Here is a 26,441-nt window from a genome sequence, read left to right as displayed (position 1 = left end):
AGCTTCTGGTTTACCGGATGTGATCGGTGACCAAAATCTGACACTGTTGCGAACCATTTGGGGACAAAATTTCGAAAATGAATACAACATTCAACAGACAATACCTGATGCAATAGATTCTCCCAGCTCGACGAAACCCAAGGCTTAATATTGGTGTGTACTCGCTAACGCTTGCAGCATGAGCACATGTCGAAACGTTGATGTTTCTCTGTATGAGCAAGTTGAGCCATACAATGCTGCCGAACAAAGTAGCTTTAATCGGGATAGTTTACAAACTATAACTATAGACTAACTTTAGTAAACTATACTATGTCAGTGCTGAAACCACAATCGTGACGTATATCATCATCATTGGTGACACAGTGCTCTTCCAATACTGCTCAGATCAGTGCTTTTCACAGACTTTTCAGCCAAGATTCACTTCACATACTTAAGCGTAGAAAATACCAAATAACTAACCTGATTACTAGTCGCAAGAATGGTGGCTGGCCACAGCACTTGCGACAAACGTGATCAGTTTTCTAAGCAGCGTTTTAAGCGTCGTGTCATTTGAGGCAGATGGACTTGATTGCTTGCTGCGTGGTAACGCGTTAGGTTCAGTGCGAGGATGTGGGCTGCTGTTGGTTGTGTTTATGTGGGAGAAGCTGACTGGCTAGAAAGACGTAGCTAGTCGTCATGTTTTTTCAAGGTAATGGCGCAAAAAGCCCTGCCAACCTAGGAGGATTGTTGTTTGTGGATTACTGAGCTGTAGCTCCAAAGGTAAACGGAAGGCGTTGGAGCGATTCATGTTTAAGATTCATCCAGGGCTTCTTGCTGCTGAGAGGAACGGCGGCTTTGAGGTAATAGGCCGAGCATCGCTGGTGTACGCCTCTCATATTGTTCGTTACATCTCAGACTTGCGCACTGATCGGTGGACAGGCGTGAAATAAAACGCTTTTAGTTGTCATCACATTGCATTTAAAGCTAAATAAGGGTGCTAGATGTGTTCAAAAATGTCGTTTGCATCTGTCAATACCCATATTGCATGGGTTTTGCTCTAAATAATCAGGATCATGTTAGGATGTGCGAGTTCTGCATCGGCAATGGTTGTGCCAAGACAACGAAGGTCGCCGAATGCTTTCAGCTGATTGTGCGATGACGTCACGAAAAAAGGGACATTGTCTCTGGTGCTTGTAGAACAACGTCATCCGCACACGTGGGGTCACAGGGATGCAGCTTTGCAAAATGCGTAGAGATGAGGGATGGAAGGAGAAGGCAGGAAGGAAAGTAGCTGAGCCTGCCTCCGGAATGCATTTAAAGCATATTTCTCCACAGATTTGAAGCAATTTTTCGCAGCTGGCAGCGGGGATGAAGTTCCTCAAAATTAGCTTTTGGCTGCTGAAACCGCAGATTAGGATAGATGAAAAATAATGGATGAAAGTGATAACTAAAATAGTCAACTCCATCCCTGGTTAGGAGGTACAATCCCACCTCCGCCCCAGCTGAATAGGAAACCACAAGCCTTCAGGCTGGTTAGTTAAATATGCCCTTATCTCATAATTCTGTCACGTTAGTCTCAATCTTCATTCAGTGTTTGATGACCGGCAAATGAAACTTTAGTGCAAATGAACTCGCGAAACGGAAAAGGTTTGACGGTTATGCCGCATTGCATCTAAGTTGTCTTTGCTTTTTTGCGGTTTATCGCATGTTGATGTATATTGCAACGGTTTCTTAAAGATTTGACTCCATGTGACAGTTCAGACGGTTCAAAATTTCATCGGCGATAGAAAAGGCACTTATCATCCCAGTAATATGCGGGTCAGACAGTTATAATAGTACGGGTCACACAGTTTGGTATCAGATAATGCACTCTATCTGTATATATTTATGTCGCCTTGGCTTACCAGTCTCGGAACTATCACAGTAATATGTAAAAAAAACTCAATGCTGGGGACATTCCAAGTTTACGACCAGTGACATTTGTTTTGTGTATCAGCGGACTTTGGAATGCCAAAGAAGCTCATTTTTGTAGCGAGTGAGTGAGAGAGACTGAAAATTACTTCATTTTTGTATTTTCTTATTCTTTCCAGGGTTTTCAGACAGTATCAGTCACACAAGAACTCCTAGTCGAATCCCTACACACTAAGACCATAAAGCGAATACTTCACATTTGAGGATGTTGAAGGAAACCTTAGATATGATGAAACAAGCTCACTTATAACTAATGGTATACCTTTTAAGTGGAAAATACTACCCCAGACAGCACAACTCTCGTTTTAGAAGGTATGCTGTCCGCTGTGTTATGTTTTAGTTGCGTCATCATACCTTGCACAACCTTAGTTGAGAGCCAATTAAAGGCTTATTTATCCGGAAATCACGCTCACCAACGCCAAATATCAACGACTTTCTTCTATTTTTCCTAACTATCTATATTTATATATCTATTAACTGTTATTTTGTCTAATTATTGTTATTTCATCTATATTATCTTATCATTTTTATTACTATTATTATATCATTATTAATTCATCTAATCTATCTATCTATATCTCTAACTATCTATATCTATATATTACTAACGATTCTTGGATTTGATCGCCGTACGGCTTATGGGATGACACAATTTCAATGACGCTATTATGACGTCATGAACGGCAACGTAACTTTGAAATACTCTTCCCGATGTACCTTTCATCATTTCGCGGATGTGTAGCTCAGAAATTAGACGAGGTTAGGTATCAACGAGGGCAGGATTGTGACCAGCACCGAAAGATCTTCAATAATGCTCTTTCAGTTCAAAATCCCACATAAATGTTGGACACTCTCTTTAAGACAATCTCGCTTTGTTGCAGGTGGTGGCACAGGCAGTTACTACTGCCGTTGACGCTAGGCTACTTCCCTTGCACCCAAGGCTTTGATACATTTTGTTTGCATTCATTTTCAAAATGTTAATGTGGTAGTGTTGAGGCAGGCCTGTCCTGTGCATGATGTTGCAACATTTTGCATCAACAGTTATCGGTGCCATAGTTTCCTTAACGTTTCTGAAAATTGTCATCTCATGTGCACTTTGGTCAACTGTATGTTGCGAATGTCAAAGTGGTGATGATATTACCCCGCCTTATATGTTTTTCTGCATCATAACTGATGTAGAAATCAGGCCTTTTGTGCATTTTAACTACTTCATTTTTTGTGTTTTTGCGGGTGTTTATTTAGTATTTTCTGTAAAACACCCCCTTTTGCTGAAACATAATGATCAATGTTGAGTGTTGATGTGTCAGACTTCTAGCATTACGTATCCTGCATTTATTACAAGCATCGCCCTCCGTCTGCAGCGGTAAGGACCGAAAGGCAGAAATTAAGGACAAAGTATATAATTAGGACCAATGTGTACATCAGAAAGGCGCTATCGCTTCTGCTGACCTCCTCATCGTGCATGCGACTTCTTCGATAATTGGTTGATGCTAGTTGTAGCCGGTGTCTAGATAAGGTGCAAGGTGTTTGGCTGGTGGGCCAGTCCGATAATGGCCGTCGTTATGACAATATGCGCTTCTTATGGCCAGGGTCAAATTTTGTGTATTGAATGATAGCAAAGCTGTAATTTAGTCATATTTGAAATTTGGCACTTATGCAACCTATTTTAGTCGTACCTCATGTTTTCAGGACCAATCTTGACCTCTTTTTTCTTAACTTACAATACACAATACAACCTACAGAAGTCAGCCGTGTGGGAGTCTTAACTTGGAAAGTAAAGGATAGGTATGCTACACATAAAAAATCAAGGAATCGTAGGTAGTGCTTTGCACAATGGAAGCTTGCGGCAAGATCTTTGATCATTATTCATTGCCAGTGGCAGACAATATTTGATTTTATTGCGTGTGCGTGCGTGCGTGCGTGCGTGCGTGCGTGCGTGCGTGCGTGCGTGTGCGTGTGTGTGTGTGCGTGTGTGTGTGTGTGTGTGTGTGTGTGTGCGCGCGCGCGCGCGTGTGTGTGTATGTGTGTGTGTGTGTGCAAACTCTTAGAGTTTTGTGCAAGGGCAAATGGTTGTATACATATGTGTATTTTCAAAATGAAAGCCAGGCACAGTTTAATGTTAATATGCAGCTTCCATTTAAGGCAACAACATTTCAACTCAATGCAAATCATGGTGTAATACTAGAGACTCGTGACAACGGAGATTCTACAACAAGCTGCGCATGTATGTGTGTGCAACTTAAAGCGGTGGCACATTCATGCATATAGTATCTTGCCAACAGTGTCATCTCATGTTTTGAAGCTAGAGTGTAGCCAGCTGGACATGGTACTAGGGTGTAATCACGTCATGTCAAAGGCGTAGGAACGTTTCAAAAGTGGGGGAGAGGGCAAGCGCAGGGCGTACTTAAGGAACTTTTTTTCCGGAAAACAGGCCCGATGACCGGGGAGGGGGGGGGGGGGGTAGAGATGGAGGTTATCGCTCTTTATTCAAATGTAACGACTGCTATTCTAGATATGCATCTAGAGCTGTTTCTCATTGGTGCACACTCTTGCCTATTCGACTCATCTATTTCCTTCAGGAAATGAGGCTATTCAGCTTCTTAAAATTGTTCGTCCATTTCAACGTTGTCTTTCCTGGGGACCCGAAATTCCACGAGCGGGTCGGCATTTTGGGTCATTGAGGAGGCATCTGTCTTCACAGGGTAGATGCCAAAATATGGCCTGAGCATAGGCTGGTGAAATTTTTTAAAGTGAATCGATGGCTCACCGTACAACAGATTTTGCATGCGCCTTCATTTTGCTGGCTACTTTTCAAGAGATAAGACTTGTCGCGGTATTTTAGGCGGAAACCAACTCGGAAGCTTCAAACTGCCAAAAACCATGTGACAAAAGCCATAGAACTGGAAATTCTCCTGTGAAAACCAGGCCACAGAATGAAAGCCGTTGTGTCATATATGCATTGCCTGAGCCCTGCTCCCGTCCGCCTTTGGTGGTCATTTTCCTGGTCCGGCTGTCTCCGAATGACTGACCGCGAACTGATGGTATGGCTGCTTTATTGCACATTTCTGGATCAGCGTTGCTACTAAATGGTATGTAAAACATGTGTTGGACACCTGCAACAATACCTTTTTTCCAAATCGTCTTCCCTTACATCACACCACCCCAGCAAAATGTAATCGGGAAGCTGCCTACTTTAGGTATGAATTGGCCCAATGGATATTTAATTGCCCGTCATTCAACGTAGATGACTTGATCTGCTTTTGCGTGTAGGCAGGGGGTAGCCAGAGCCTTGCTAAGAAGAGCACATGGTTGACAAAAGCCCCTTTATGGTGATCCCCCTACAACAAAAATGTCCCAGGATATAGTTCGCTTATTGGATACGGTTTTCTTCGTTTCATTGTTATTTTTACGTCGTAACCAGAACAGAAACCAGAATCTACCATACAATAAATTATGTTTATTCCAATTTTATTCAATTCTTGAGTAGCACACCAAGGGCACATTACCGGTTTTGGTCAAGAGCTGAACGGCCACCCAGTCACATCGCCAGCGTCTTCTGCCTGTCATTCCAGCGACACTGGGCGGGATCTCCTGGTCGATCCGGGAGCCATTGTAAGGATATATATCACATTGCTCCACTCCCTGACAAGGGAGGCCTTCTTACCCGCGCAGTTGGCCAAGGATCAGCACAGGAAACATCATTGACGCAACAACATCCCTGATCCCCAAATGCGGTCCAATAATTGTCACACAGGCTCCAGTTTCGTGTTTTTCTGTTTTCTTCAGAGATATTGAGGGATCCCTAAACGTAGATTGTAGATGAAATGGGGTTCTAAACTTGTATTAATATGGCTAATCCATGTTCGTCTTCGAATGTTCAAGATTCAGTCAGAATTGATTACTGATAAAAAGCTATGTAATATGGTTTTGAACGTACGCGCTCGCAAGTCATAGCAACAACAGCCTGAACGCCCAGCGTTGCAGTCTCCGTAGGCCGCGTGGCGTCGCCCTGCGGCTGTGACACTAAGTGATGTTCCAATAAACAGAGGAAAAAGATTATGCATGATGAAGAAGATGGCTGGTGAACTAGATACATCGGCATTCGTATTTAAATGTGGTGGAAAAGTAAGCTAAACAAAATCTTAATTTAAAAAGTGGGAGAGCCAGTTAATACTGCTGGCTTCCCCCCTCCCCCACCTTGAAAAGTGTAGGGGGGAGAGCATTGCCCCTGGCCTACGCCCTGTTCCTACGTCCATGCGTCACGTATTTCTTATATCTTGGCACCTGGAGTGCAACATTTACTTCATTTTATTGTCTGAGCTGCACATTCCGATTTCTTCACCTGCAAACATATAGAAGCCAGACGTAAGGGAGCATTAACATTTTACTGGCCCTAACATGTCCAGTTAATAAGTAAGCATTGCATCCCTTCATAATTTCCATACCACCAGCCTCTCACTGGTATGTATCTTGTTCTCATCGAGGTCCATCTGACAATGGCCCGACTGCAGCTGCGGTTCACACTACTGACACTGAATAAGGTCTGACAATGGGCATGCGATCGTCCAAGTCAAAACGAATCACGCGACATATCGTAGCACTTGCTTAGATCACAGCAATGTCAGACCGCTTTATTTCCAACTTTCTGTACTGATTGGCTCTGAGCTTGCTTGAAACATGAAGCTTGAGGCCTTCCTTAAAACGAGTGCAAATTTTAAGCAGTCATGTCTTCTTAAAAATCAGGGGATTAGTGTCGCAATTTTCCCTGTCACCATACCGGGCGCGAGTGCCCTTCCGCTGCCCGATGTTACCAAGCCGGGTCATCGTTATAGAGCTGGAGCCTGGAAAGTAGTTGAGCATGAGGAATGGCGTCGAAAAATTCACAAAGACCCAAGGGGCACAGAAGTGAAAGTGAAGAATGACGTCGAGACATTTGCTAAGATCCAAGGAGCACAGAGGTGAAAGGTGACCACGATCCATGTTTTAAAAGATGCGGTTGGCTGCAGTGAGCAGAGCAGTCTCAGTGGAATAGCGGGGACGAGAACCATGTAGGGATCAGGACAGAAGATGATTGTGGGACATGTTGATGAACACCTGGCGCTGCACCGCACGCTCGACAATCTTGGCCATGATAGGAGCTATAGACATCGGACGATAATTGGAGACCTGGGTTGAATCGCCGGATTTGAAAAAAGATAAACTAGGGAGTGATTCAAGGAGTCGGAAAAATCGCATTAGGTGGGGCATGTATTGGGAATATGGAGGGGAGGGCCGATGACTAAAAAATAAAGGAGTAGGATAAGAATACAAACGCCATCAGATTCACACGCCCCCGAACGCTTCACGGAGAACATGACCTCGTGTAGCCCGCCAAGGATCGTGTCAACCACCCGGAAACCGCAAGTGTCTACCTTGGGCAGGCGACATGGTATCTAAGGTGGCTTTCCCAGACCAGCCAGGTTGGCTACAACACGGGGCCGGCATTGACAAAACAATCATTCATCTCGCCCAGGGTCGCGACTGAGGGGTTACGAGCACTGCTCTTTTTCTCGCTAACAGCGGGCGAATAATGCGGTACAGAGGACAGTCTCATTCTACCCCGCTCACACAGCTTCTCCTCAATATCCGCCCGGCAGTCACGCCTGATCGCCGATCTCACCCTCCGGTCCAGTTTGCGGAAAGCCAGCGATCTCCCCTCGCGACGCAACACACCCCTCCGCTGTGCCATGATGGCTAGTGTCACCGGGGTGACAGCTGGTGCGCCTTTCATTCCTCGCTGACATTTGTTTGACCCGAGCGTGTTTGTCGATGGTTGATATCAGACAATCAAGCAGGTAGAACCTGCTTAATTGTCTGATATCAGCGACTAATGGACACCTAAAAGCACCGGACCAGCCGACTTGGTACAAATCACGAAGCAAACAAACATGGTCAATCCGTTTCAACATTCGAGTGGATGCGGAGAGGCTTAACACGGCACTTTGGCAAAACTAAAAGCGTGCAAACAAAATGGTGAGGGCTAAAAGCGCAGTGAAGAGCTCCAATACGCTGAACTACGTTATCTAAATTAGAAATGACCACATCTTAAAGCGATCCGGAAAAAAGTGAACTCTGACAGACTGGCGCAGATGAAACGATCGGGGCATGTCATTTAACCGGTCCTTTGCAGCGTAACAAGCAGGGTCCAGTAAATAAATCACAATTTAAATCACCCATGATGGCGATTGGCCCAGGTGCTGTAGAAGTCCTCGCTGATATTGCAGCTCCAGCTGGCTGAAGTCCGTCTGGAGCGCAGTCACGGCGCCGCGCGAGGGCCGATAGACCGCAGCCACAGTGAAATGCAGACCGAGCTCCCATCGCACACCCTAGCCGACAGTCCGAACGCTCAAATGCCGGGTGCGTATTGACCCTCTGTGTCAGTCTTTTCTGGCCAGCCGGTGGCAGACGTTCTTTTTGAAGTGGCGTTCTGAAACTGAAAAACACGCCTCTGCCCTGTGAAGCCCTGCAAGGATAGCCAGTTGTCGCGTCGTGTCGCCTTTCGGGTGTCGTTCCTATCCTGCGATTTGTTCATGAGGGGTGCCCTCCTACATTTGCGGGGCGACGAGGCGCGGGTTTTGGTGGATCTTGACTTCTCTGGCTCCTTTTGTCCTAATGGTCTTATTTCTCGCTTGCTGTCTCACGTTCAGTCGGAAAGCTTACCGATCCAGGACGGACGGTGTGCGAAGATGCAAAGTAGAGAAATGTATACCAACACATCCTGGTGATATGCACACGAATCGGCAGTTGCCGTACCCCATCGCCGGCTAGGCTGCTATTTCGAGCTCGTCCTTATGCTCACTGCCATTATGTGCCGCTGCAACTTGCATTACGACCCGTATTCCGTCGAGCGCTGCACGGCAGTTTGGTGAATCCCACTTTTCTGGGAGAGCTGCCCCGCTCTGCGCCCGCATCTCGCGAGTTAGCGAGCAAAGACCTCGGGCCCAACAACTGACATGATGGCAGCGCGGTTGCCCGACACGATCGTTCGCTAGGTCATCTCACCTGGACGGCATGTTGGCGCCAGGGCCGCGAACTCCATGCCGGAGGCGAGATAGCTCGGCGCGACGGCCAGGGCGGTGAGCGGCTCCGATCGGCTCGCGAAAACTGGTGGATTGCCAAGTTATGGTCAGCCCGATTTGAGTTAGTAGGACCTCCAACCTCTCCCGGCTCATCCTGCAGTAGTGCTGATGCCGTTGCGGGTCAGCAGTGCGCGGCTTTTGAGCTAGGTTAAAGAGCTCGCCGCAAGCTCGGCCTCGGCGGACAACGCCCGACACCCGCACTCGATTCCGTCCGGTCGGCCATGTCTCTTTGATCATTTGAAGCTTGGGTGGGCCTGGGACAGCATTGGTTTATCGGAAATTTTTGAGATTTCCTTTCTTAGTGTGCCATTCGTCGAGAACGTCAAGGCATATGTATATTGTTTAATGTGCACGCGCGTAGTGCATTTTATTGTCTGGCATTTTGCATTCTGCTACGTTTGGTGGCACGAGGACAACAAACAGCCCGTTGTTTTCAATCGGTTTTTATTATTTTGTCACCTTATTTGGTGTGAAATCATCCACATCATACTCCGCAAACATACGCTAGCTTATCTTGGTGCATTTTTACCTTCATGACTGTCTGATAAGAGATCTCCAATATCATATAAACTTTGGGCACCTATACGGAATAGTTAACGGGTTGGGTTGGGGACCGGTTGGGGAGAAGTGCGAACGTGGGGACGGATGTGGTTGAGATGCATACGAAATGTGGAATAAGTCCTTCCATGGATTCTACACAATATTGGGCTCGTGGTCGTGCCCTTTGGGCTCGTATTTCTTTTAGTCTTTATTAGCTTCATCCACACCACATTTGCAACTATCAAGACAAGCACCCAAGTTTGGGTGTGAAATTCCCTGAAAGTTCTCCCTTAGCTATAGCCAAGGCGCTGGGGAAACACGAACAACGCGCGGGTAACGGGTAATCTATCGGCTGGTTAGAAATGGGCGGTGGATGGGTTTGGGCACAGCCTCACAGGTAGCGTGTGGGTTAGCTAAATGAAATCCTACCGGTGAAGGCCCGTATTTCAGCCGACCGAGATCGTCGCCAAGACCGGGCGAACCTCAAATGCAGCATTTGTCGCGAGGGGTCACGACTTTCAACGAACTGTGATATTATCTATTATTTCGGCAACCACGCAATCAGATATTTTGCAGGGAAATTACAAACATAAATGCAACAAATGCCGCCAAATTCACGCCTGAAAAATGAAATGTCAGAGAAACAGTATGGAAGGACATGTTCCACATTTGAAGACATTGGAGCAAGCATCAAATGTATTGGTAATATCGCTCATAACTACTGATACACTTTTAACTGGAAAGGCTGCTGTGAAAACACAATTTCAATACTGAGTAGATATGCTCTTCAAAACGTCATCGTTTGCTTACGTCATCGTACCTTGCAAAACGTGCATTTGAGGTCAAAGAAAGGCCGTTATACCTGAAAATCCTGGTGACGAACGCCAGATATGAACGCCCCCACGCAAATGTTGTCGGGTCGTTCGCCTTTCGTTGTTTTATATATTTAAGTTGACCTTGATCTCCGCATGACTGATGGAATAGCACGATGTGAATGACGTCATTATGACGTTATGGATGTCTGTGTGACCTTGAAAGAATCTCCTCAAAATAGCCTGCACACGATGTGGGCGTGACGCTCAGAAACTAAAGCTATTGAGGTTTTGAAAAGGGGGCGCTTTAAACCGCACCGGAAGATCTCCAAGATGGCTATTTTAGTTCAAAAGCCCCTACAAACGTGAATCAGTGAGTTCAAAATTTAAAACTTCGTATCAACACTCATTTATTTACGGACCGTAGACACAGGCAACGTCAATCGCAATCTCCAAACAATGTTACAAATATTAGGATCACAAAATTTGAAAATGGAGCATACACATGACGTGAGGAATGTCCAGCTTTCGAATGGTGTGGTTCATGTTCGATGCTATACTGACGTACCTTGTGACCGCTTCCAGCGAACCGCGCTTGCACGACCTCGGAGTTCATAGCCGTCATTAAGTTAACCACTCTAGAGCGAGCAGGGGAACGCTCCCGGACCAGCCAGTGTACGACTGACCTCAGCTGTGACAAACCTGCTGCCTAACGTAAGCTGTGACGAACTAAGGCCGAACGGCCTGGGGAAGTCTGACAGCCCGCCCGAAGCAAGGCGGGCAGCATAACTCAGGTCCAATGCACCTCCGGCGTCAGCGTTGCGTAACAACAGAAATTTGCTCACTGTCCACTGACACGCAGCAGCAGCCGTCTTCTGATGGTAAGCATTGAACGCGAGCTGGGGTTTGTCTGCAGGTAGAACTAGCCGCCATTTCATGGAGTCTGACTTCAGTTTCATGCGCCTACCATGTTAGCCACTGTCCGGCAGCGAGACATTCGATCCGTTCACACCAAACGCTTGCCGCCGTCCAATGCGACCCTGATGATAGTCGCCTGAACGGAGTGTCGGACATCCGGTCTGTTCACACCGGGCGGTTGCCGCCGTCCGATGCGACCCTGATCATAGTCGCCTGAACGGAGTGTCAGACATCCGGTCCGTTCACATCGGGTTTTAGACGCGCGTGGTGGTGGCGCCGTCCGGCGGCCCCTTGCCGTCGGCGTCGGCCGAGGTGGAGATCGGCGCCGCGGAGAGGCCCGGCTGGGTGGACTGGTCCGCGGCCAGGGTCAGCGGCGGCTGTCAGCACACGAGCAGCAGGCGGTGAGCGCCGCACGCCACCGGCGGCATCCGATCGCGATGTCACGCCAGGAGCACGGCAATGCTCGCGTGACATGCGAAAGTGCTCCGTGCTCTGCACTGTTCCACTGAAAACGCCGGACGCGGCTCACATCGGTCTTCATAGGACATGTTAAGTCATGGTCTACGAAGTGCAGTTCATGGGAGATATCATAATGTTGATATCATTTTGGTAAAATAAATCATGGAATGAACGTGACATTTGTTTTCAGAGCGATTTCTTTGGCAGGTACTGAAATAGCTTTAGCAGCTTGCGGCCATTAGCTAGTGTCCTGTGATGCAATAAAAAGGCATGCCTTTCACATCTAAAATAAGCAATGGCTTCCTCTTCCGCCCACTGGTTTCGTGCAAAGAACGGAAAAGTGTGCTATTCATTGTAAGCCAGCAGAAACGTTCACAAATATGGGACTTCAGAAAAAGGTACACATCGAATGCGATGTAGGCTAACCACTGACGATCAGCGAAGGCCCGACCCCAAACAGCATCGGGAGTGCCAAAGGAAGACCAGGGGCACTGCACGCGGAATGACATGGATCAAAATGATGGATATATCCCCGTTCGTGACATTTACACGTACGCATTGATCTACCATACGCATAGTTCACTGGACCGTCAGCGAAGATCTTATGTGTTTCCCTACTAACAAGGCGCCAACTGGCAGAAACAGTCAACGTTGGCTCGTTGCCAATCGAGGCTCCATCCAAGTGACGGCTTAAGGACAAAAATGTCCAAAAAAGTCAGAGAAAAAGTCAAATGGAAAAGTTGAATCGCGAAAGGACAAACTGGATAAAAGTGTTTTGCAAAAGGGTAAAGAGCCAAAAAGTGAAAAGGACAAAAAGCCAAATGGCATAAAAGTCAATAACGAAAGCCAAATGTAAAACTCAAACAGCCAAAAAGTCGAACGATAAGTCAAAAATGCAAGTTTCTAAAGACAAAAAGCCAAACTGGAAAAAAATTCAATGCATGAAAGTCAAACATGATACAAGTAAAAAAAAGTCAAATAAAAAAGTCGAAAAGGATCGGCGTAAAATGGGCGACAGCAAAACAAGCTATAAAATATCTTCCCTGAATTTAAGAGGGCTTCAAATCAAAAAGCCTTTGCGAGGCGTTCACGTGAGGGCTAGGGGGGGGGGAGGGTATGAAGAGCCCACCACGCTCAGCCAGTGGAATAAGCGATTTATCGGTTTTGTAACTTAGCAGAAGAGAATAGACCGTGTCCAAGCATTGGATCGAAAAAGGGCCCTCTGTGATAAAAGTGCTGGGGCGCAGTTTATTAAATTTGTGAGTGGGGGTGCCGGGGGGGGGGGGGGGGGGAGAGGGGGAACGGCGAAAAATGACCCAACCCACTCCAAAATAGTTCAACAGGTTTTTCTCCAGATTTGGCCCACTTTCTTCCAAAGCTCGGGGAACTGAAGCCCAAGTTGGGGAAGCTAACGCTCCCTCCCTCACCTGAATAGGAAACCACACTTGTGGATAAGTGTATTAACCCATTTTTCGCGATGTAATTACCTGCAGCAACTGAACAGAAAATTTCACCCCAGGTCACACGTTGGGATGCCTTTTATTTTGCCCGCTTAAGATCCCTTCAACCACAGAAAACCATGTGAATAAAGGACTATTGCTGCGACGAGCGGTGCCACAGATTTTGAGCTATGAAAGAGATTTCAGATCAGTTCGGACACTACACAAACTGGAGTTTCCTCACAGAGAATTATTTTGGGTGAGACTATCTAATGGGTTTTTTTGCGCTCCGGCGGGAGGGAGGCAAGGGAACTCCCACAATACGTTTACCACCAAGCTATGTTCCAACTCCATAGAAAAGCACTATGCTCTCTAAGTTGGAGAAAGTGCATGCCACGTTTCTCGGTCATCTCGGGTTTTGGAAAGGCATTGGTAACCCCATTTTGGGGGTTACTGACACCCACGAAGGAAACCAAAAAAAAAAATTAAACGTAAGGTACTTACACAAATTTGTAAACAGAACTCGTTGTTTGTAAGCAGACACTTCTGTGACTGAACAGGTTTATGTCGTAAAAAGCAACAGCTTCTGTTAAATATGTTCGGCTGGTTGCAGCAACCTGTCCGAAAAAGGGATAAACTTTTAACAACTGCTTGGGCAGATACTGAGATGGGATTAGTTACGCGGTTTTCCATGGGCTTTGTAAGTAGGCACATTTAGTGTAGAAGCCTCAGTTACATTTACGACGTGATGCAGCCACGGTCCGAAACACGAATTTGGATCTATTAGCCCAGTTATGGGGATGGGTGACTGCCTCCTTGCTCCCTCCCTCTTGCACCGTCACTGGCTACATCTACGGCAAAAGGGTCCCTGTAGGCGTGCAAGGGGCCATGCTGACATGTAAATGAAATGCTCAGGCCTCGAGCTGTGCAGAAACCGTGGACTTCCCTGAATTGAGCTGGAAACGCTCCGCGCAATAGGCGAGAGCTTTTTATCAGCTTACTTGCTTCAGTGCTCCAAGGCACGTCTTTCATTTTGACTCATATTTCTTTACTCGTCTTTTCCCCTCGTACATATAAGTGGACAAGGATACAAGGATACCCCCTGTGGCTTTTATCCCTGTGACATTTCATATTTGATTGATATCTTTTGACTTTTTACATTTGAATTTCGTCCATTTGATTTGATCCCTTTTTAGTTTTGCCTATTTGACGCTTTGCATGTAACTTTCAGGTTTTGGCTTTTTTGGCATTTGACTTTTCGTCATTTTGACTTCTTGGCATTTCGCCTTTTTGTCATTTGACTTTTATTCTGTTTGGCTTTTGGCCATTTGACACTATCTTATCTGACCTGCGGCCATTTGAATTCTCGGCGTTTGACTTTTTGTCCGGATACTCCAAATGACGTCCCCGTACAGCGAGGGCCGTTAAAGGGGTTCTATTTTGCAAGAGACAGCGTCGTAAAGATCCGTCATTATCGAAACATGCCCCTGCCAGACTATTGGCTACTATGAGAGATGGTGCACACTGTTCTGGGCGAGATACAGCATCGGATGAAAATAGCGCGGGGAAGTCTGTGACGTCAAAGACATGTGCTCAGACACCGATCCAGCGCGTCTTATCAGGAAGAAAAGGGATTCCTCTGGGTGTTTCAAGAAAGGTGACAATCATGTTTGAAAAGTAATGCCGGTTGGAACGCGGTCGCACTGTGGGTAGCCATGCTGGCCACAAAAATGACTAATGCTTTACTGCATGCAATTGGTAGTTTTTCTGACAATTACACTACTTAATCCCGTCAAGCTGTTCATGATTCCTTTCAAAAACATTGCAGAAAAACACGAGGTTGCGCAGCAACGAAAACATCTTTAAACGTAATTTTATCACGCCGCAAGGCTAACACCTTCGACCAGGATGCCAAGATCCACTGAGAAATTCCTATCGTCAACTGCCAAGGCCACGTTTGCCGAAACACCAATCGTATTTCAACAACAGTCCGACGAAACGGAGCTAAAAGGCAGCTAGGGCCTTCTATTGTCTGGCCTTTTTAACTTCAGTTGGCAGTTCTTTCACGATCTGATTTGACTCAGAAGTAAAAAGACGCGTAAAACGTCGACGGAAACAAAGACGGTTGACTTGCTTTCAAAGCACTCACGAATGACCTTCCTGGCACGAAAACTTCAGCCTGTCGCAATCTCTGGGTTCTGAAATGTTCTCTATGAATCTATAGGCCAAATGAAAGAGATGAGATAAGATCAGAGAAAGACCAATGAGAAAGTTTACGCGTGGAACTATGACTGAGGATTAGTTACGAAATATTCCGTTTTATTAGTTTTAGTATGTATATGTGTATATATATATATATATATATATATATATATATATATATATATAAAATCTATGCATGCATGTTAACTTATAGATACCAACGGATATGGATATACTCATACTCGTACTTTTAGCTCCTGAAGAAACCTACCTGCCTGTGGAGCTGTCATTGGCTGCACTCAGGGTTTGCAAGCCGCAGGGAATGCGTACACCGTGGTTAAAAAAGTGGCCTCGTTTCCGAGAACCCACCAAAAGTAGCGTGCGGCCCATTTATGCTTCTATGCGTCATATTCACATGTCTATCCGTGCGTGCGTACATGCATGCATGCATGCGTGCGTGCGTGTGTGCGCGTGACAACGTACACAGAAGTATGTTTATATTAATATGAGCACACACAAAGTTTTGCAAATTGCTACACACCATTTTGCCGATGTCATATAATAAAACAAGAATCATCTGGACACATTTCGCTCTCCGGGTATGATTTAAAATTGCAAGCTCCCCAAACATAATTTTGTCAGCTGGATGTCATTGAAAGACACGGAGACGAGCTACCAGAACCTGCCACTTAATAAAACCGAGAAAGTTGGTAGTGCCCGCTTAGTGCCTTTGACAGAAACAAGGCTAAAAAATTGTTTTAAACTGGCAACCCTTTGGCTACTTTTCAAAATCCAAGCTTTCTACTCTATCGAGGTGGCGCGCAAATTTGTTCACTGTTTTGTACGCAGGCTCCCAGCCAGGCTGTTTAGGACCCGGATCACCGGGGCGTGGGCAGACTCTTCTCTGGCCGGTCCCTACCAGCGGAGCCGGTGTCGTGCGCCGTCGAAACAGCCGGCCTCTCCCCCACCCCTCTTACGGAGGCGCCACGGTGGCTGTCCCGCTCCAAGAGCGCCGGCGCTGGGCCGAGTGCTCGCCAGTGCTGGCGCTGCCCCAAAATGACCGAGGGTCCGTCGGCGCCGGCGCCGACGCTGCACCACACTGACGTGTCCGCCAGCGCTGGCGCCGGCGCTGCACCACGCTGACTGTGTCCCCCAGCGCTGGCGCCGGCGCTGCACCACACTGATCGAGTTTCCGCCAGCGCTGGCGCCGGCGCTGCACCACACTGACTGTGTCCCCCAGCGCTGGCGCCGGCGCTGCACCACACTGATCGAGTTTCCGCCAGCGCTGGCGCCGGCGCTGCACCACACTGACTGTGTCCGCCAGCGCTGGCGCTGGCGCTGCACCACACTGACTGTGTCCGCCAGCGCTGGCGCCGGCGCTGCACCACACTGACTGTCCGCCAGCGCTGGCGCCGGCGCTGCACCACACTGACTGTCCGCCAGCGCTGGCGCCAGCGCTGCACCACACTGACTGTCCGCCAGCGCTGGCGCCGGCGCTGCACCACACTGACTGTCCGCCAGCGCTGGCGCCGGCGCTGCACCACACTGACTGTCCGCCAGTGCTGGCGCCAGCGCTGCACCACACTGACTGTCCGCCAGCGCTGGCGCCGGCGCTGCACCACACTGACTGTCCGCCAGTACTGGCGCCGGCGCTGCACCACGATGACGGCGCTGCACCACACTGACTGTCCGCCAGCGCTGGCGCCAGCGCTGCACCACACTGACTGTCCGCCAGCGCTGGCGCCGGCGCTGCACCACACTGACTGTCCGCCAGCGCTGGCGCCGGCGCTGCACCACACTGACTGTCCGCCAGCGCTGGCGCCAGCGCTGCACCACACTGACTGTCCGCCAGCGCTGGCGCCGGCGCTGCACCACACTGACTGTCCGCCAGCGCTGGCGCCGGCGCTGCACCACAATGACCGAGTTTCCGCCAGCGCTGGCGCCGGCGCTGCACCACACTGACCGAGCGTCCGCCGGCGTTGGCGCTGTCCGACGGCGACGCCGAGTACACTTGGAACTGCGACACCACGCAGAGGATGCACAGCACCTGCGAACCCGCCCAAACGCTGCTGCGACATCCGGACGATACACCGCCAGCGACCACCGGCAGCGCCTCAAGCGCCGACCGCGGACACGAGTCACGCGACACTGCGCCGGCCCGTACAGGACCACGAACACGAACACGAACGCGGCCCGTACAGGAGCACGAACACTTCATGGACGGCTCGACGTGGCCATCAGCGTGGCTAATATGCCACTGAGCGCCACAACATGTCAGCAGCCGACAATGCACGCAATTTCCGGCATTGGTATCTGGTTTGCTGTAGCGACAGATCGTTGGTAGAATTGCTTTCAAAGAAAATTACAAAAAGGAAATTACATTTCAGTTGTCTCGCCACACCGGGATTTTGTGCCAATGAGCTAAAAAAATGTTTTCAGCTTTATTCCATCGTAAACGGGTCGTGTACTGATTCCGAAAAGTACGTCTTCAGGTGAAGTCAATCCGGAATACCTAAAATGCTGCCACTTTTGCGCTCTACCTTCGGCTGCCATAGCGTAGACTAAAAAAATTGCCATTAGGAAAAAAATGAGTATCGAGTGCACGCAAGAGCACAGCCAGAGCCTTGGTGGAGAGTGGGGGGAGGGGGGGGGGGGCACAGGGTAGACAAAGGGACGTTGATGATGCAAGGCCTCAAGAAGAGTAACTGGGTATGGCTTAATTGATTTCGCAGGACAGGGTTTTGTTAACTTTATTGTTATTTTAAGTTTCTTACTGGCACAGACCCAAGAAGCTACTGAAGACGCAATTCTATCTGCATTTTGAAGCGAATAGGTTGAAGGAGACGGGCGTTAAATGACGCAGAGTAAACCGCCAGAGCAATTCATTTGGCAATGGAGAATTGGACTCTTTCTAAATCGATAGAACTCAGGGGCTTTGCTGTAATTTTGTTCTAGGTTTTAAAGAGATACTAATGTCCATGTAAACGAATAGTGCAGATCGAAATAGGGTCAAACATTTGAGGTAATATAGCCAACTCATGCTTGTCTGTAATCATTTAGCACTCAGCCATAATGGATTGGTAGGAAAAATGATGTACACAGATTTGAAAATGTGCGCTCGTAAGCAGTAGCGCGGGGAGGGGGAGGGCACAAGGGGCATGTGTCCCCGGGGGCCGACTGACGATTGAGGGCCCAGTTTCAAGGCCCCATTTGGAAGCCCGAAGGGCACCAAAGCCCAGCCGGAAGTAGAATTCAGGGGCCCCGGCCCGCAGGGTCGCATACTCGAGTGGCAGCCAGAGGGCAATTTGTGTCGGCCAAGAGAATCTGAGTCGACAAGGGCCTATATGTCGGTCAGATACCACTGGTACCGCGCAGCCGACTCCGTGTCGCAATGGGCCTGAGGGCCTATCTGCCAAGAAAAGACAACACCGGGGCCAGCGGCTTACATGGATCGGGGCTCTTGCGTGTGTCAGGCCGAACAGTACCTAGCAGGGTAAGGGCTCCATGTCGGAGGTGATGTTTGAGGACGCCCGAAGGGAGCGTGGAGGGCCCCACGGAACCGACAATCAAGGGTCCGATTGGAGGGCCTGAGGGCACGAGTGGTTGGTCAGCGGGTTGTTCAAGGTCACCGGCTCTCGGGGACGGATCCTCAAATGACAGTCAGAGGGCCCTTTGCACTGATCGGGGATTCCTGGGACGATAAGCGCTTATGTGAATCTCAGGTACTACCATTACCACACAGTCGGCTCGGGGCTGGTATGGACCTGAGGGCCCACTTTCCAAGCAGCGACAAAACCGGGGCCAGCGAATTACACTGGTCAAGGCCCCTGTTTCTGCCAGACGCCCACAGTGTCTCACAGAAATTCTGTGTTGGCAAAAGACCCGAGTTGACCAGGGACACCGTTGTATGCGGCTCGAAGAGAGGCCAAGAGCGGAATCATGACCGGAAACACTGGAACCGAAAATCAAGGGCCCGATTGATGGGCATACGGGCCCAAACGGCTGGCTGCAGGCCACATAAATAATCCCGCCCAATAGGGTCGTGACCTGAAATATGAACCATAGGACCTGTTGCATTGGTTGAGGATCCCCTAAGGCAATGCAGGTCTATATGTCGGCCAAAGACCGACAGCACCCAAATCTGCCCTCCTGTGAGCAACGGCTCTGTGCCAGTCTGAGCCTGGGGTCCATTTCCCAAATAGGAGTCAGGCCAGGACCCGCGATTTGCATTTGTCTGGGTCCCTTAAATAATGAGGCCTCTTTGCCGGTCAGGGCCCACAGTGCCTAGCACGTGGCCATGTGTCGGCAAGTGGTCCCAAGTCGGTCCAGGCCTTGTTTGGGGGGCCCGAAGAGCGGTCGAAAGGGCTCTTAGGACCAAAGACTAAGGGCCCGATTGGACCAAGTCCCCCGAGCAGTGTCGCGACCTGAGATGTCAGACACATGGCCTCTATTAGAACCTTCTTTCCCTATTATATAGGGCCTCGAAGTGGAGTCAACAGTCGGCCCCATGTCGGTCAGGGTTCCTGAGCACCTTTTATATAGGGCCTCGAAACGGAGCCAACAGTCGGCCCCATGTCGGTCAGGGTTCCTGAGCACCCATTTCCCGAGCAGAAACAAGGCCGGAACCCGCGGTTTGCAATGTTCGGAGCCCCTGACACAATGAGGGGCTCCTATGTGAGTCGGGGGTCCACAGTTCCTAACCCGGGTCTCGTGTCGGCAAGTGACCCCGAGTCGTCCAGGAGCCGCGCTTGTGGCGCCCAAGAAGGGCCGAAGGGTCCCTGGAGACCAAAAATCAATGGTCCGATGGGAAGACTGAAGGCTTACAGAGCTCAAAGGGCTGGCTAACGGTCACCTTAAGGGCTCCCACCTGTGGGGCCGTGATCTCACATGTCACCGATTGAGGACCCCTGGAACAGCACGCTGTTTTATTTCGACGCAAGGAACACCGACACCAAACAGTCAGCTCCGTGTCGGTATAGCCTCTGGAGACCCATTTCCCAAGCAGGGACAAGGCCAGACCCGCGATTTGCATTGGTCCGGGCCCCTGGAGCAATGTGGTGTCCCTATTTCTGCCAGGGGCCCACAGTGCCTACAGGGTGTTCTGTAGGCCTGTGATAATGGCAGGGGCCTGTGTCAGTCACGGCCCTCAATACCGAACGGGAGGGCATCCAAACCAGTTTTAGTCATGGGGCCGTTTAGCAGAACTAGAGTGGGTGTACCAGTTAGTGGATCCCTGCGGCCATCAGGGATCGTATTGCACCATTGAGGGATGGCTCTGATCTGATCTGATCTGATCTGATCTGATGGCTCTGATCCAGGGAGTTGGGCCCAGATCGACGCCAGAGCCATTATTTCATGATTTCATCACAAGACCACTTATTCCCGCAGGTGTTCCGGTAATTGACATAGATACTCCAATTCGGCATAATGGGCCCTTAGTTAGAATGGGCTGGAGCGTCCCCCGTTCCACACTGTGGGCGCTGGTTGACATCGGGTCAGTCCATTGTCTCATTGTGAACTCCCCTTATAACTGATCATATCTTCTTTCATGGTCGGAGGGCACGACCAACTCAACAGGCCCTCTGGCACTCGGGGTTCAGTCCGTCCCTGCCCAGCAAATGTTCCGCTAGCCAGCTCGGCGCTATTGCCGACACACTACCGGCCGTTAGGTACGGTGGGCTCCTGGCTGACACAGGCCCCCTCATTGTTGCGGGGACTCTGGCCAATGCAAGTCGCGGGCACGTCGTCCCCGCATGGGAAATGGGGCCATGCCTCCGACTTACACGGACCCCAATGTTTTGCGTATCTGGCCAAAATAGGGAGACCGCATTGCCCCAAGGGGCTCCTATCAGTGTAAGAGGCTCTCTGACTGACATTTGAGGTCAGATCCCCATAGACGCGAGTCCTTAATATGACCTTCTGCCATCCGTGCCGCCCCTCTGTGCCCTTCAGCCTGCCAATCGGGCCTTTGGTCGTTGAATCCACAACCGCTCGGGCCCAATTGATCACTGTTCCTAGCCGACTTGGGGCGGGCCCCTCGCCGACGCGGGCGGCCCCTCACTGACTCAGTGGCCCAACCAATGTAATTCGCGGGGCCTGGCCTTGTCCCTGGTTCGAAAAGTGCCCTCAGGCCCAGACCGACATGGAGCCGACTGGTGATGCCTGACTGACACATAGAACCTAACCGATCCGGGGCCTCCCAATCGAGGCGCAGGGCGCTCTAGCTAGGCATTTCAGGGCCGTAGGTCCCTCATCCGTGATACCTCCTCCGTCACGCCTTTCGGGCCCTCAAATTGGACCTAAATCGTCGGTTCGGGGGAGGTGCACTTGACCCTAGTGTCCTCTTCCCCAACCCTGCCTGTACCACTGAGCGCACATCCTCCATAACCTAAATGCTACAGCCAAAACGTCGCGGAAATATTACAGCAAGCAAATATAGACAGAGAAAGGAGAAAGAAGAACACAAAGAATGGGTACAAATGGCTGAGTAGAGCCCTCCACAACTTTTAACATGATCAAAAAAGAAACTGATTTTCGGTTATGACTGATGAAACTGAAACTTTATTACCTTCAGGAGAACGTTCCTCCTTCGCATGAGATGCTAAACCAGCATAACCGGATCAGTACACAGCAAATTGGGAATTGATCCTGGTCCTGATTCGCCGTCTTTCGTAACGCCGACTGCTAGAAACGGTGGGGGGGGGGGCGGGGGGGGGGGCGGGGGGGGGGGGGGTGGGGGGGGGGGGGGGGGGGGGTGGAGATGCCACCTTCCTCTGCTGTTTCCAAACAAGTAAAGACAGAACGCAGCAAAAAAAAACAGTAGATTAGTCTTAAAGAGACCTCTTCATTGGCAACGCGTTTTGTGTTGCTAGGTCAAACACTGGCCCCTTATGTCAGGTAAAGGGTCGGATTTTCCAGAAAACCGCACATACGATTGACCTTTTGACCTCATACATGCATACATACCTCATGCATACATACATATGATCTCATACATACCACGCCTTGTAGCGACCCAAGACTCGATGGGAAATGTTCCTTGTTCACTTTGGAATGCAACTATGGATCTCTTCATGTGTTTTATGTGGCCATCAATGCATAATACATGGTTCCGCTAAGTAGCGATGTCGTCCCGCCGCGCCCGTTCCACGTTATCGTCGGCTTCTGTCCACAGGCCGTACATGGCCGTGCGGTGTTCCTCAGAAGCCATCGCAGCTTCAAAATAAAAAAGCTATGGACACGTTTTTGATGTCACAACCCATGCAGTGGATGTCCCGTAGGATATTGAAAATTTGGGCGCTATTGCATGACATGCTGGAGAGCTGTTCTCAAAAACCCTTAGGAATGTCGCAACGACTACCTATCAGAGCGATGGTTAAAACGTTTTAGTTCCTTAACGTGAATGTAATGCATTTGCCGAATTGATCCATATGGGATTACGTACAAAGCAACCCTACCGTGCACTGCCAACTGTAGAACTGTACGCAACATGAGAAATTCCGTATAACATGAGAAGAGCATTCGCGACATCTTGACCAAAACCTGCAGCCCGTTCAGCCTCAAGACAAAAACGGGCCATTTTCTAATATTGCAAACCTAAATTGACCTAATATAGCGTACTCAACTAGCTGCACTACCTTCGACCGCGCACTCTTAAAACGACGCATACATAGGTCACAAGACCACGACTCATGGCAGACGCATACCAATGCATTTGCAAGGAGGCCAGAATTGACGCCACAAAGAGGCCCACAACATCCAGCTGAGTAGGGAACTATTGGTCAACATCACCATCCTCTCCGTTTCTGCGATAGGCTGTCCGATGGGCTGTTCTGCGGTCCGTGTTGGAAGCGGCATATATCTGTGACAACGACGCCGCGATAAACCGCCAGATCACCGCGGTGGGCACACCCCGCTTGCCGGACGGTGCGCCGACTGCTGGCAGAATGTAACGCTACCTGGCCGAAAGGTCTTTCTGAAACTTCGAATCACTTTGACCTAGTTTTGTCCGAATTGTCTTTATCGGTTTATCGGGACTTTTCGTTGCGATGTACTTTAAACCAATTAATGTCCTTTTTGATGACATTAAACATTACGTACGAAAGGCCTAGACAGTGGCAATAGCCTTATTCCGTCAAACCATATAAATATCAGCTCATCAGAAATATCAACCCATCTATATTTTCATTCTCCCGTTTTTTTTTTCTCCGACGGAAAAGGGTTATTGCTTATGTATTATCTATGTGAATAATGTTCGTCGCAAATGCACTGAGCAATGCACCAAGGGCTACTAAACTTGTCTTAAGTGAATGAGCGTATCGGTAAGCGTATATTTGGCATTGTTTGGTGTCATCTGTTGAACGACCCTCACGACGTAAAAACATACTTCTGGCAAAGATAAAGATACCAAAGGACCAGAATAGGAAACATGTCGTAGTAAACATTGTCTGCAACATGTAAACATTTTTGCGTGTAGCCCAAAAGTATTTCTGGAGTCGGCCCAACTAGCTTTTTAAGCCCACCACGGATACCATACAGACATATCACCAAGGCAGGACAGCACAATCAGTGATTCTTACGTTGATGCTGAGTACACATATGTCAACCAGGAAGAGAAATGCGGTCAACACATCCGTTGTGTGATACACGATCTGAAACAGGCAGAAAGAGTAGATGTTAAAAGCCAGTATGAGTGATAGGATACCATACAAGAAGCATATTCACAACAACCATGGCATGTCAAATGCTCTTCTCTCCGTATTCGCGTGTTTTGTTACTCCAGTGACTTATCGTTTATGATAACCGTTTTCACGATGGATTATTCCATGAAACTTTGTAAAAGTTTGAAACCATTTTGGCGTTTGAATCTTTGCGTTTCGTCACACGAAAAAGCTTTCTTGTAAAGTGCCATCGTAGCCCGATTTTTCTTTTTGGGAACGCGCAAGTAGCTTTGACCGCAGCAGGCGTTCAGGGCACGAGGCCGGTCAATCTGCGGTGCTTAGAAAGTTACGCACCCCGTTCCGCTCTCCACATCGCTTGCGCCATACCTTTTTGAGGGCACTGGCCTTGCTTGCCAATCGCCTGGGTGGCATTGCTGGGAGCTTTGCCGGTTTCGCGTTTTTATTTCTCCTCTGCGAGCGACATTGGGGGCGACTAGAAAAATTGGCCTGCGGGAGGGTAGACAGCTGCCTCCTTTCTCCAGTGCCGCCCCAGTGTGGTGTGCATGAGTCTCTTAGATGATTTTCGACGTGAACCGATCCAGAGGCCAGAAGACTAGTACACCTTTTATGTGTGATTTGGTGAAGCGACCATATACATTGGATGTGTATAGTGTGTATGCACATGGTTGCATGTTCTTCTCTTGTATGTTGTTGGGCAGGATGTTAAACAAATGATGATGATGATAAGCAGGATCATATTTTTTAGGGACAGGTATAGTGCTAGATTTCTTCATACCTAAATTTTTCGAAGCATTTTCAAATTATTTGAAGGCGTATTTGATGCGGGCGCGACAAAACAAACGCACGTATCCCGGCCGCGTCCCTCATCATGGACATGCCGTACTTACAGGGCTTACATACCTAAAAATAAAACATGATGGATGATTCTTGAACTGCATGACCCTCAAAGCCTGCCATGTTCCAAACAGCACCAATGCAAACATGCATGGCACAGCTGGCATCCACCGCCCTGGAGCGGCAGTCGGCCGGTCCAAACGGCTGTTTGTCAGGCCCGGTATTTTGGTAGAATTTGGGTGAACTTCAGGAATGGACTGAAGGAAAAATGTTTGCAAAGAGCCTCTATCCATACAATGGACTTGTTACTAGCTGGAACGACTGACTTAGCTATTCTATGCCAATGAAATTGCCTTAGGACAATAATTTCCTCGTCAGAGTGTTAAGTTTCTCTAAAACTTCCTGGAAATATTTTAAAAACGTTTTGAAAACTCCTTAGCGCACTATTCCAACGTGAAAACGGCTATTGCCGGTCTCTTCAATACGAGCGGCAGACACAGCCGGATTGCAACATGCAACCATAGGGCGATATATCAACATGCGGCGTCACATTTGTCGGGCAAGTTCCGTAAAAAGATACAGCTTATGTCAGTTTAGGGGGATTCGCTGTACAGAATCAAGAGTCAAAAACTACTGATATTCATTAATTCTCCTTATTCATCAAAGAAAGGGAATAAACATTGTTCGCAAGATCGGTCATTTTCGGCACATCGCTTACAAGGCGTAATCTAGACGCGTTACGATCCCGTCTCGCTTTGTCAAATTCGCGAGCGTATGGGAAACCTGGAGCGTAGCCGGCCGTGTCAGCACGTTGCAAGGTGGTGCGCTGAAACTACTTAACTACTCGGCCGCCAGACGCAGGCGAAACGGGCTTATAATTCCGACCAGCTGTTCGGCAGCTCACGCAACGCGCTGCATTCGACTGGCGCTGGTCGCTTGTCACTGGAGCATGCGGAAATAAGAAAACTGTCCATGGGATGGTGCTGTTTGAGTTCGTTTTGCCGCGGGGGGCTGTGTGAGCACCACTTTTGGTGACATCATAGAATTGCTAACAAAAACGCGTAAAATTGTGAAGCTGTCGCTTATGCTTGTCAACACCCGGCTGGGGGGCTAGTTGAATGCGACGTCGCTCGAGTGGGGGTTAGTTTGTCAACACGGAGATCACAAAACCTAAAAAAGTTTAGGACACCAAATGCACGGTGTAATGTATGTGACCTTGTATGTAATGTATGTTAAATGTATTGCATGTCAAATTTTTGAGGCCCCTAGTTTATGACTCTTGGGTAACATGTCCTCCCTACGCAATCACCTTTTACCTGGATACCTGTACTAAGCGAAATGTTACTAGTGTCTATTTCAGGTGTCAGTGACCTTATTTGACCTTAAGATACAGACAGTTGTGCAGCTTATCTGCTTGCCAAATACCGTACAATGGCAAAACATTGCAGGACGACCATTACACTATGCTATACATCACCATCCACTATA

The 26,441-nt window shown here is 48.7% G+C and overlaps 1 protein-coding gene across 1 annotated transcript in view; it reads right to left on the bottom strand.

Moving 5' to 3' along the window:
* Nucleotides 1-10,834: 10,834 nt before the first annotated feature.
* The window catches only part of LOC119108480 (uncharacterized), a 61,501-nt gene continuing 45,894 nt past the window's right edge, over nt 10,835-26,441 (bottom strand). The window contains exons 6-8 of the mRNA XM_037232045.1: nt 24,018-24,089; nt 17,402-17,485; nt 10,835-11,715 (exon numbers count right to left, since the gene is read on the bottom strand). Coding sequence (XP_037087940.1) covers nt 11,593-11,715; nt 17,402-17,485; nt 24,018-24,089 — 279 coding nt within the window. The 3' untranslated portion in view covers nt 10,835-11,592. The remainder of the gene's footprint in view (nt 11,716-17,401; nt 17,486-24,017; nt 24,090-26,441) is intronic.

This window comes from Pollicipes pollicipes, unplaced genomic scaffold, assembly GCF_011947565.3.
Source record: "Pollicipes pollicipes isolate AB1234 unplaced genomic scaffold, Ppol_2.1 Scaffold_6686;HRSCAF=7923_pilon_pilon_pilon, whole genome shotgun sequence".
NCBI classification, from domain to species: domain Eukaryota; kingdom Metazoa; phylum Arthropoda; class Thecostraca; order Pollicipedomorpha; family Pollicipedidae; genus Pollicipes; species Pollicipes pollicipes.
The sequence above is the reverse complement of the archived record's forward strand: the minus strand, read 5'-3'. Positions and strand labels throughout refer to the sequence as shown.